General features: G+C 38.1%; 1 protein-coding gene across 4 annotated transcripts in view; it reads left to right on the top strand.

Annotated features, from left to right (window-relative positions):
* CDIN1 (CDAN1 interacting nuclease 1) overlaps nucleotides 1–12557 on the top strand; it is a 124726-nt gene continuing 112169 nt past the window's right edge. The window contains exon 1 of one of the 4 annotated variants that reach the window (XM_051791820.1): nucleotides 1–303. In XM_051791820.1, coding sequence (XP_051647780.1) covers nucleotides 203–303 — 101 coding nt within the window. In that variant the 5' untranslated portion in view covers nucleotides 1–202. The remainder of the gene's footprint in view (nucleotides 304–12557) is intronic. The other 3 variants (XM_051791818.1, XM_051791817.1, XM_051791819.1) reach the window with 3 other exon arrangements.

A 12557-nucleotide genomic window follows, 5' to 3' on the forward strand; every position in this document is an offset into this window, starting at 1 on the left:
GCGGAGCTGCAGGAAGCGGCCGCCCGTGGCTGCTTCGGTACCGGGATTGTCGCAAAGGGCGCCCGGGGGTTGTCGCGATTCCCCGCCCCGCCATCCTTGGCCTTCTGCCTCTCGCCGCCCGGCGCGGCCGCGGGGCTGGGGCGGCACAGACCGCGCCCCGCGTCTCTCCCGCCGCCTCCGCGCAGCCCCGGTGGTGCGAGGCATGAAGCTGAGCAAAGCCCAGTACGATGAGATAGCCCAGTTCCTGGGGCACGTGCAGCCCACCCGGCAGAGCCTGAGGAAGCTGAAGGAGAAGTTCCCTAGGTAAGTGCTTCCCGCCCTTCGGCGCGGGACCCCGGCGGCGGCCTGCGGGCTGGCTGCTGGCGGGCGAGGGGCCACGGGGGCCGCTGCTCCAGCCCCACCCGGTGCCCCAGTTCTGGCCCCACACGGTACAAAATCACCAGGACACGCACACGGTCGTCGACGGCAAGCGACAGCTCGCTGAAGCTGCTGCTGGGAGCAGGGTACTGCTCACCCACCGTGACCTGAGGAGTTGGCACAAAATAAAGCAAGCTTCCTCCCCGACCCTGCCACACGTCCAAGTGAAAGCTTTCGCGTCCCTTCATGAGGCTCTTAAACACCAAGTAGGTCTTCTGATGTGAATGAAACCTTAAGGCTCGGGCCGTAACTCTGTGGCTGAGGCCAAGGGTGGAACACATCTTGCAATACCACTGCCCCTTTTACTTAGGCAGAAGGGGCTTTCTGGACCCATAATTCACTACCTGTTGCTACTTTGCAGTTGAAGGCTGGAAAAGGGGTCATCTTGTGACATATGGCCATTCATCTGCTTCCATGCCTGAGTGTTCAGAATTGTCAAAAGCATTTGCAAATGACCGTAGGCTAGCATGGAAAGGTGCACATGACAGGATGTGCTCTACGCACCGATTTCATTGCCAAAATTTGCTTACTATCAACAAGAGAGTTGTAAGGGAGGTTGGAAGGCTTTTCACGTTGTTTTGAGGTTTGGGGGAAGGATTACTAATGCTGAATTAGAAAGGAAAGCAAAATGGGTTTTGGGGGGAAAAGAGTGGTGCTGTCTCTAAAATCACCACAAATAATACAGAAAAATGTAGGGGTTTAGGTGCTATGCTTATTTTCACGAGAGAGAAATAAGTAAAATAGAAAGTCATTCACAAACTTCGTGAATGAGCCTTGCTAGTCTTATGGCAAGTGTGGCAGAAGAAACTGACACTGTAACTTAGAGTAAGTGGATGAGGAGCCGACACTAACTTAGGCTTTGAAGTTGTCCAGTGAAATCTTTTCATTTTCGGGAAAGTGTGTAATGTAGTTAAAAATCAAGCTGAGGGAATAGCCCTGTTATAGAGAACAAGTGATTGTAAAAAAATGTGGTTGGTTTAGGGAGTGCATTGAGTTGCATTGTTGGGAACCCAGCTCACCTTGCACAGTACTTCTGCAACTTGGAATCCACTTACTGTGACAGCATATGTCTAAAGAACTTAGATTTGGCTTTACCACTTTGGTACTAATGAAATTAGGAGTAAGTGTTTATGTATATTTGTGTGTGCATGCAGGCATTACACATATGCATGCACATGTTCTCTTTTTCTAGTCTCCTTATAAAGCTGTCTTGAAAGAAGGTTAGATTTTGGGTTCGTTTTCCAGGTCAGAACCTGCTGCCAAGACAGATCCATAAGCACATGAGAGTCTGTACTAGGGAAAACGAGTTTGTCAGAAAAAGACCAGGCCTTTCTGATACGTTTTACTTCCCAGTCCACACATTTGATACTGCAAAAGATCTGTTCAGTCCTCTGTTTCAGAACTTGATGACTCCTGAAAAACTATGTGCAACTAACATTGTAAGATCACACAATCAAAGAATATTCTGAGTTGGAAGGGACCCACAAGGATCATCGAGTCCAGCTCTTAAGTGAATGGCCCGTATGGGGATTGAACTCACAACCTTGGTGTTATTAGCACCAGGCTCTAACAGGGTCAGGGTTAGTTAGGAACAAAATAACATTTTTTTTGTAAAGCAGCTGGTGTGGTGAGCACTGAAAAGCAGAGATTAGCTATAGTAGTTTCTTCCATAATTAGCTGGCTTAGCACACTGTTTTCTTGTTATTCACATTATGTTATGAAAATGCCCTCTTTTGAATTCTGCTTATAGGCCTCTCCTGAATTTTGTTTGCCCATCCTGGCAGAAGGCTAAAATCTTCTATTTGAGTGATGAATTAATTGATAGCTTTTTCAAAAATGCCTGTCTTAAGTGTATTTTGAGGTCTACATATGTCCTTTCTGTGAATGGTTCAGGAAGTGGTATTTCTTTGTTGTCTCTTTGTTTATTTCTCATAGCAGGACAGATGCAGAAGATAATACTTTCCAAGGTCACTGCCTGCCTTAGCAGCAAGGGAGGTGTATTAAAATAGATACATGTTATAATGTATAAGGCATTCTCTGTAACTGTTGTCTTGTAAAAGAGGCCTGCTGTAGAGATTTGTAAACTTGTGTGCCATCTTAAAGGGGAGGCTTTTTCAGTGATGTGTTTTATAACTGTGAAGTAATTTTCTTATAATCTAGAACCTTTATCATTCTCTTCTGGAATGAGAAGGGTCTGATTGGACTTTTTGGCTGCTTTTTTTTCTTTATGAAAGCTAGAATCAAACAAGCAAACCCCCCACCCACCTCAACTTTCTAATTCAGTCTTTTTAAGAAAGTATTCCAGAATCTGTCATGGTACTTGCAGTGTGATGAAGGTGTCCATAGCCTTTTTGTCATTATTATATGGTAACAGTTGCCGATTCAAACTGGAAAGTACTAACATCCGTTATAGCTGCTTTCACCTTGCACTTTCAATCTTTTCCCGGGAAGGATCAGTATTCCACTGGTAATGCAATACATAAATTGACAGTTTTCAAATATTTCTGGTTTCTGCTGCCTCATAGATCTTGAGAGTCTTTGAATTTCTGCATTTATCTGTTCAGTTTTTTTTCTAATACTGTCTTATCTCTTGGTTCCTCCCTTGGTTGTTGTGTTTCCTGAAGTGTCAAAGTTAATGCTCCTTATTTGTATAAAGTATCTTTCACACTTTGTGAAAGGGCCTGCTCTTGTTCTGCAATTTGCCCCTAAGAATAAGTTGTAATTTCCATAAAACGATTGCCACAATTCAGTATATAGGTATGCTGTGTGGTGGCTGCCAACCTGACCTGTGAATCTAAATAATTTTTTAACAGGGTAGTTTGTGCTTTACTGTTGTTGAACTACTTCAGCGGGTGAGATTACTACTTCAAAAGAGCATTGTCATGTGACTTATTAATGTCAAGAAGTCAAAATTAGACTACTTCTCATACTGTTTATACAAGCATGGGGACTTTTTTGTTTTACAACCCTGTAACATTACAGTCAACGTGCATTTAATTTACTTGGCTTAAAATCCAGTTATTTTGCAAAAACTTGGGAATCAAGTTGCTGTTCTTTTTCTGTTAGTGCAGTGCTTTGTATTCCATGCCTGGCAATTACCAATGTATTATTCATTTCTTTATTCTTAAGGTATTTGTTACAAGCTTAGCAGTTGTCTTCTAACAGGTTCATGTTTAACAGCAGGATATTTGGATGACCTGAGGATTATCAAAATGTAATTTTGAGTACTAAGCACAATAGATCTCTGCCAATATTCAATCACTGATCTGTAGTTCCTTTGATCTTTTTAACACGTTATGTTCAGTGCTTTTCTGAAGTGTACCACTTTTTCTTCTTTGTTTCTTACCTGAATTTATCTACTTGCTAATAATTGTAGTTTTCTTTGTTACTTTTGTATTTTATTCTTCTGCTTTCTTTTCAGCTATGCACTCGTGTTCTTCTGAGATACTGTTCTTCTCAGTGAGACCTAATGTCTAAATTGAATTACCCATTGTAGGGCTGGCTATAGGAAATGTAGGGTATTGCAGGAAATGTTCTGAGAAAGTTACAATCTCTTTATATTCAATGTTTGTTTATATCTTAAATGGTAGTTAGAGCTGCCTGCAAGTAGAATCCTGTAGATAAGAATCACTTCAGCCCTAACTATTTATAGTGACAAGATGTAAGTTAAACTTTTACCTGTATTCAAAGACTATTTTAACTTATCCTGAAAAGTCCAGCTTCTAAGGGTTCATACCCAAACTGATATTCTAGTACTTTGGTTTAGTCGTTTACTGTTTAGTTCCTGTTTTAGTTGTTTCAATTCTTCTGTATATGGAAGAATATATTGTTTCTCTCAGAAACCTTTTCTAAAGCTTCTTACCAGTAGAACGTGATTGACAAATGACTGGACCCTTCTCGTATATATACACCTTTTACATATTTTGCTGCTCTTCTTTGTATCAATTCTGATTGAATATTACAGTTTCCTTGATTGAATCTTCCTGTGACGTCTACCAAGTTTTCTCAGGGTGAGAGCTTTGCTGACCTTATTCATTATGATGCTATCTTGGTGGATTTCTTTATGTGAGTTTTTTTCTGGTTTGGTTCTGTTCTGAGCGTTTGAGTTTCTAACACTAGATTGTGCTTGAATTGGAGGTTCCATAAACTTTCTTATGGTTCAAGTTGTCTCAGTAACCCTGTGTATCTCTTAGTGATTCCAAAATCTATATGCTTGTCAAGTTCTTGCATTGAACTATTGTGAAATGTATTTCAGTGCATTTAGAAGTGCTGTATTCTTCCATAGCACAATTTGTGTAGTCCTGTATTGTTTATCTTCTTTTCTTCAAGTTGTTAAACTAAGTTGGTGCCTCCAGCCTAACTTTCCTTTAGGTACCTTCACTTGTGTTCCTATAAGAGAGACATTAGTTTCTGAGCCTGTTTGAGTGCAAACTGTTACAGAGATTTTCAAAGTACTAGGATTTCAAAGTATTAGAACTTTTATCAGCTGCTTGTGTGCAGTTCTTCACTTTTCTTCTGTGAATCTATTCAGAGAAATTCTGTCCTGTTTGTGTTCCTTCTGTGAAAACTTACTTCCGTATGATCAGGAAGAGCCTTTTTTACAGCAGAAAGATAAGGGAACCTGGCATAAATGTAAGAGAAGTACTTTTTTTTCCTTCTTCTTCATTTTTCCAGTAAGCAAGAGGAAAACATGATGCACAGCTTCATACTGATATACTTGATATTTGAATATGGATATTTAGTTTTAATGTATGCAACTTCCTGTTTGATTATTGTAATGCACACAGTCATTCCTGGAACATATCAAGAGGTTCACATTTCTCTACATTTGTGACCTCTCTTCTTCATTACGTAGTATCACTTCAGTTTTACACACATTTTCAGTAATTGTCTTCCTCTTTCTCCAAATTACTGATTATTAAATGCTTTATTAAATGACACCAGGCCTGGAAAGCATCTCAGCAAGATTTTTCATTTAATAAAAATGTATCTGCACAGTAATGTCTTACATTGTAAATTGGAAAAAACAATCTGTTTATTATTTGTTCATTTTTATCACTTTCTCAGTGATGATTCATACTGAAACTAAGGCCCTAAAGAAGTTTAAATGTGTGATATCAGAGTTATTTCTTTTACCAGCTGCTTTTTTCTTCCTCTTATCCAGTGTCATTGTTGCCTCTAGTTTTGTTTTTTAGAGTTGGGGGTGGATAGGCCTCTGATTTTCCTCTTCAAGCCAGTTTTATTGACCGGGAAATATACTGCTTTTTGTGAATAATTTTATTCTGCCTTTGTGCAGTTACTTAGATTATCAAGCAGTACTGCTGAGCCCATAACGGTTGTGGTGGGAAACAGGAAGGTAGAATTACTTCTCTCTTTCATCTCACCCACTTTTTTTTTTTTTTTGCCATTTCTCTATTCTCAAGCCTACAGATTGAGTTGAGGTGGAAGGAGAATTCTCTGTGCTCGGCTCTGGTGCTACTTGGACCTCCTGTTACCCAGGAAGGAGGACTGGCAGTGAAGCTTGTGAGCAGGGGCCAGATGGGTGTCTTCGTGGCTCTCAGAGCTCTAGGCTCAGGACTCAAGCACAGGATTATTACACAGGGAGTTTGTATCTATGAGCAGGCAACCTACTGCTGTGTAACAATTCAGTTGCACTCTCTTCTGCCCGGAAAGGCTCTTGTCATAGCAAACTAACATGATTCTTGTATCTGCTCCTGCTCTCCCTGCTCTTCTGAATAGTTGATTAATTATTTTGAAATGTAGGGGAACCAGGCCATTTTTCTTTACTCTGCAAGCACCGATCTAGCAAATCTCATTTAGAAAGTTGTCTTTGTCCCCATGAGTGCTACTTCACAAAAAAAAAATTTAAAGGCACATTTTAAGCTTCCTCTTTTTTTTCCATATTCTCACTACTTAACAACAAAATAAATTCATGCTCTGCCTATATAAACCAGTAGACCAGCTCATGAGAGAAAAGAAAGCAGACATTAGCAGGAGGTGCAGAGAGACTTGGAGGGAGATGGTAAATAGGAGATGATATATTCCCACCCTCTCTGTTTTGAAGTGGCAAATCCTTTGCGCTGGGTACTGTGTTTGAATGTTGTGGAGGATATAACGAGAGCATCAATGAAACAGAATTTTTAGTTTTGCAGTTTCTTCTTTTATGTTAGACTGTTTTACACTACTGTTTGTTTTTGTCTATTCTATGTAGCAAAAACCTAATATGATTTTAACTTTGTTGTGTACTTGAAGCTGCAGTTAACCTCACAGGTAAGCAGATTGATGATAAGAGATGAGAAAGAGGTCTTGGCTCGTTATTTGAAAAGAAAATTAGTAGTATACAAGTTTCAGGAAGTGTCCTGCAATAAATTGTAGCATATTCAGAATAATCCTAAAATTAAATAAAAAATTACTGTACAAAGTAGTTAAATGAGCTCTAAACTGATATTGTTCCCTTTGGAAAGATGTTCTTGCTATTTGAACCCTTGGTAGGAAATCTGTATTACAGCTTTGATAGGGCTGACAGTGGGCAATACAGGTTTCTCTTTTCACTTAAATGTCAGTGAACAAGCCTTAAAGAATTTGTAACTGGTTGGATTTGGTATGACTTGCTAAAAAACTGTTTGCTTATGCTATGATCCTAAATAGGAAGAATACCAATCCTCTCCTGTAGTTGAAGTATTGTGTGATAGAAATTAACAAAATCAGCAAAACAAACTCAGAAAAACTTTGTCTTTTTCATTATTCATTAAATTAAACATAAGATACTTACTTAAAGTTAGCAACTGGTAGCAGTGGGAGCTTTCAGAGTAGAATTAAAAATATAGTTTTGCTTACTTTTGTAGCTCTCTAATACCAACAGACAAAATTTAGACAGAAAACTTACATTGGCACGTGTAAGTACTAGGTTTTTAGGACGTAGGTCCTTTCCAGATTTGTTTGGAAAGAGATGGAAAGGGTTTTTTTGCATTGTTTGCACCTATTAACAGAAAAATAGATGTAATATATAAGTGTGTATCAGCATGAAAGTTAATTTTGAGGGAAGTTCATTACAGTTTTTCTGCAGTTTTTGTTAGTGTAACCATCTTCTTCCTTACAAGCATCCCCGCATATGTCGTCCATCCCAGCAAAATCCAAAGCTATTTTAAATGTTAGTCTTGAATTTTCTTGAAATACTTTCTGAGTTTTTGAGTACTGATAAATCTCTTTCTTCCCTCTTAATGTTTTCCCCTTCCAGTATGTGAAGTGCTACCATATGGGAGTACAGTTCATTTTATAAAAAAAAATCCCACAGAACAGGACTTACTACACTTGTGAAATTCATTTTGCTGAGTAAAGGGAAACCTTTTTTGGCCTTGAGGAATTTATACAAACCACTTAGAAGCCAATCCTAAATCCTTTGAAGATTTGATGGTGAAAGACAATGATTGGAGGGGGCCTTTTAAAGCAGACGTGGAAATTAGTTCCCTATAATTTGAAAATGCATTCTGAGTCTGTTGGATCTGTGTGTTAAGTGCTCTTGTTTAATACAGAAGAAAAGAAAGAAACAGAAAGAGAGAGAAAAAAGAAACAGAAAATTACAGATAGAAAAGAGAAAAGCAACAGGGAGAAAAGAAAAAGAGAAAAAAGAAAAATGTAAATAAGAGGGAAAAGATACAAAATGCAAGAGAAAAGAAATAAAAGGGAGAAAAAAGAGGGATTAAAAGGGAAAAGAAAACAAAAAAGAGCAGAAAAAGATAAAAAGAAAGGGAAAGAAAGAAAACTATTATATGTCAAAGCTGTGGAGGTTATCTTGGTCACAGTATACACTACTGTGTTGCTCTAATTTGGTTGTAGTTTTTTTGGTTGTACTGTGTGGTTTAATTTGGTTGTACTTTTTTACACTTCACAGATTCCATGGATGTGATAATCACCAGTAGGACAGGAATATAAGTCTTGTGGCACAGGTTTTTTAAGTATTTCATTCTAAAGCAAGCTTGGTGTCGTCAGACCAACGGATGTCTGTAGATTTACAGGCAAGATTATGGTGGTTGTTAAGGAAGGATGAAGTGGAAGTTTTAACATTGACCATATGTGCATTTTAATTGACTTGTGGATTTTAGGGTACCATTATATTCATGTTGCTTGTATTTAAGGAATATTATGATAAAAATGGTAACTCTTGATTGTATTTCAGAAACAGCTCCATACTGTATTGTTCTTCTGAAGCCATCAAACAAGTCTAGGCTTGAGTTTTATGAGCGGAGGGGATTTGTTACATTGGAATGGAAAATATTTTATTCATGCGTTGTTTTTTGGACAATCATATTCTGGGCTATATTACAATGGCACGATAAATTGCTGAATACACTGCTGAATATGACCTCACCATGAAAAATTTGATGCATTAGAGTAGGAAAGGTTGGAATATATCAACGTTAGCTGACAAGGGACTTTGAATTTTGACCTAACACAGATGACCTTTGTGTGCAATAAAAGTGAGTTTAATCTCCAGGTCAAGGTTGAGGTGAACGGTAGGGCAATGTGTATTGGTTTGTACTGGCTATGGCTGGATCACACCTAGCAAGCAAAGAAATCCAAGGTCTTTGCACTTCAGAGTAACCAAATGCTTGATTACCTAAAGTTTACCCATATCTGTTATACAACCTTCAAAAACTGTGCGGTATTGTAGACAGCTAACTCTTCAGCAGCTGTGGACTATTTCACTTGGAGCTCGGTGCTTCAGAATGAGAGGTGTGAGGTATGAATATTGTGCTCTTATAGATCACTGAATAGGTAAATAAAATTTCTCCTCTAGCGTGTAGAAGAAAGACTGTCAAGTATATTACCTTGCTATGAAAAGGGTGAAATCTAGAAGCTTTGTTTCTTTGACAGCTAACCCATCTTTTGAACATCGGAAGTTTATTCCTAAGTGTCTTATGCTTTTAAGAGGAACACAATTAAGAGAGCTCTGATATGTTTCACTAGGCACATACAAAGAAAATGGGTCCTTTTGAGCACTCCATTTCTGCAAAAGGTATTTGATCAAAAAAGCTAAGTTACAAAATGTTTTGGGGGTTGTCAAGGTTACTTAATAAAGACGTATAGGTGAATTTAAATAAAAGATTGTCATGTTTGATAGTAGTCACAAACAAAATCTGTCTTTTTAACTGGCTGGTGTTACAGGAGTGCTATTTTACTAACATACTAAAGGTACGTTTGCTGAATACACATGGAAGAGCGGTAGCAGTGGTGCTGTGGGAAGGAGGGAGTTCTCTTTAAATCAGCCAGGGGAAAAAAAAGTTTGAGACTAATGGAAAGAACCTCTACTCCTTTAATAGAGCCTGCAAAATATATTCTCCAGGACTGATCAGCTCTGAAGGCTCTAGAGGTTTGATGATTGGAATGGCAGGAAATCACGCTTTCAGGACATAACGAATTGACTAGGCCATCCATCATTTGTTAGCATGCGCCGAAACACTGGGTTTGTGTGCAGAGGTCTGTGATTTAGTAAATACTTGGGAGATGAATAGAGCTTACACACAAGGGAAGATATTGCTGTCCTTCAGCAGCCTTAGACACAGATCCCTGCTGAGAAGGCCGTCTGACAGCAGCTCATCAGTAACTGGCCTGTCACAGTCAGTGATGCCCACCAGCCATCCCCAGTATATTAAATGCATTTTTAATATCTGCTTCAGTAGATTTAATGAAGAAAATTTAGTTTTCATACTCTGATCACTGCTTCCTCGAGTGTTTTAAAGCATTGAGTGAAGCACTTCCAAGAAAGGAACTGTGCTGATACCTGGAGGAGTTGATTGAAAATCAAAATGAAACAGGTGTGTTACTATCTAAATAGTTTCCTTAAAGCAAAACAAAAATGTTTGGAAAAAGCAGGGATTATCTTAGAAACAATTGACCCTCCTGCAGAGGGACCTAATGCAGCAGGCTGTACAGTGGCAGAGATGCAGTGCTTGGAAAGGTGTTTGCACAGGGGTTCTGTTTTGCATGGCTGGGCTTGCCAAAAATTTCCTACGCTTTCATGTGTTAGTGTTTGAATCAGATGATCGCTGTGTCTGGCTTTCAGAGTCCAGAGAGGACGGTGGCTGTGAATGCAAGGAATGGAATATATAAGTTTTTAATAGCTAACATAGATTTTGGTTTGGTTTTGGCATTTTTGAGAGAGATGCAGTTGGTTAAAATAATTGTAGCATTCCATAGTATTATGTAAACTGATATAAGAAAAAAATAACAAGACAGGATGGAAAATAAAACTATTTTTATAACTTACCGAACTCATTGACAGTTATTCAGTATTGACATTCTGCATGTAAGGATTGTACAGAATTAATTTTTAACTTCATAGCAAATTATAAGATCTTTTGCTGTCCATACATATAGATAAACTTCATAGTTGTTTGATTTTCCTGTGAACTTTCAGGGAAAACATCTGTTTACATAAAGGCAAATATGTTGGTTTTTATTTCCTAACGAGATTCAGTGCTTATGATATTTACTTCAAGACAGCAAGACAAACAACTCGATTTTGTTGGACACATCTATCTCGAACATTTACTTCTTGAGCTTTTTCTCCCTCAGGAATCCATTCTGTGTTCACAGAAGAGAAAGCAGGTGTTGAATGAGACCTATAAATTTGATTCTCGTATGTGTCAAAACAGTAATGTATTAAATGCATATTATTATAAAAATTTAAGATGTGTCCTAAATGCTTACATTTTTATAACACATGACAATATTAAATAATACATTTTCTTGTTAGCATCTGTTTGCTGTCATTGTTGTCAGGACCTATGAGTTATTACTTAAATTAATGACTACAACCATTTTAGTACTGATATATGCCCCTTATGGCTTTTTGCATCACTTAATAAAATAACATATATGCTTCTATGAGAGTAATCTTTTAATTGTTTATTCCTTTAAGTTCCTGGTGAAAGTAACATCCATTTACAATGTGAAAGTCTCAGAAACTTGTATTACACTTCAAAACTGAGTGAAATAATGCTAAGAATTAATTTCTGTAAGAATATGGAATACAGAAACTGATCCTGCTAAAATTGTCTTCTAAGATAAACCAGATAGAATATTATTTCCAAGAGAAACCAACAACACTGAACTATGAGTGGAAAAATACTGTTCTGTGTTCTTCTGATTGGGTGATGGTTAAAAGCCTTGTTCATTTGTTTGTTTGACTAATTGGTGCCATACATGTAGATTTCAAACTCCCATAGGCATGCTCTGTCATTAGTTTTCAGCTTGTATCTCCTGGAGTCTTTGTTGTCCATAGATTTCAAATGAAGAATTCAAAGTAAATGAACTTCTTGTCAGCAGACTTAAATTTGCAAAACAGGAACCTGCACCTGTTTTGGGAAAAACATTCTGCTTTGTGAACAACTTCGGATGAAAACTTCTGTTTTGTAAGCTACTAAAGCATTTTTATTTCTCTTACGATTTCTTTTTGTACTTTTTTTTAATTCTTATGTCCATAACATTTTGAGTATGATAGTGATATGAATGAGATATATTGTGCCTTCCAGTGCACACATCAGGATATGCAGTAGCCTGATTGATAGTAACAGTCTCATTGCTTTAGGCTGGAGAATTCTTGAACTTCAGTTCCCTGCTTTACCCTTCTTGTTTAGAATGTTTAAGCAAGTGTCACAAAACGGCTTCAGGTCAGGATGTAGTGCTGAAGAGGACTTTATTGTTTGGGTGATTCTCCTCTATTTGCATATTTGTATTTAGGCCTGCAAGATCTTGGAAGCATTTGGTGGCCTGGATTCCCATATACCTTCAGAAACTTTAACACTGAATAAAAATGTGCTAAGATAGTACACATTATTCTTTCACAGAAAGCAAAATGTTGTAAAATACTCCTTTGAGTAAGACCCATGTGATAACAAAGGTAGCATTTTATGTAATGCAGTTTGTCTGAAACTGTTTCAAAGACAACATAAAAACTATGACCAGAATGGAGGTAATACTCACTCCTGTGACTGAATTAATGTTCCTCCTTGTTAATTGAGAACCCAGGCAACAATGAAGACATCATGTATCTCTATTTCTATTTGTGGTTGGCTAGGAGATGGCTGAACTTATTATCGGTCCTCTATTGATACTGGTAACATCCAGTTCTTTATTGC

This window comes from Manacus candei, unplaced genomic scaffold (genome assembly GCF_025592945.1).
Source record: "Manacus candei isolate 608988 ecotype Guabito, Panama unplaced genomic scaffold, ASM2559294v1 h1tg000033l, whole genome shotgun sequence".
Taxonomy (NCBI): Eukaryota; Metazoa; Chordata; class Aves; order Passeriformes; family Pipridae; genus Manacus; species Manacus candei.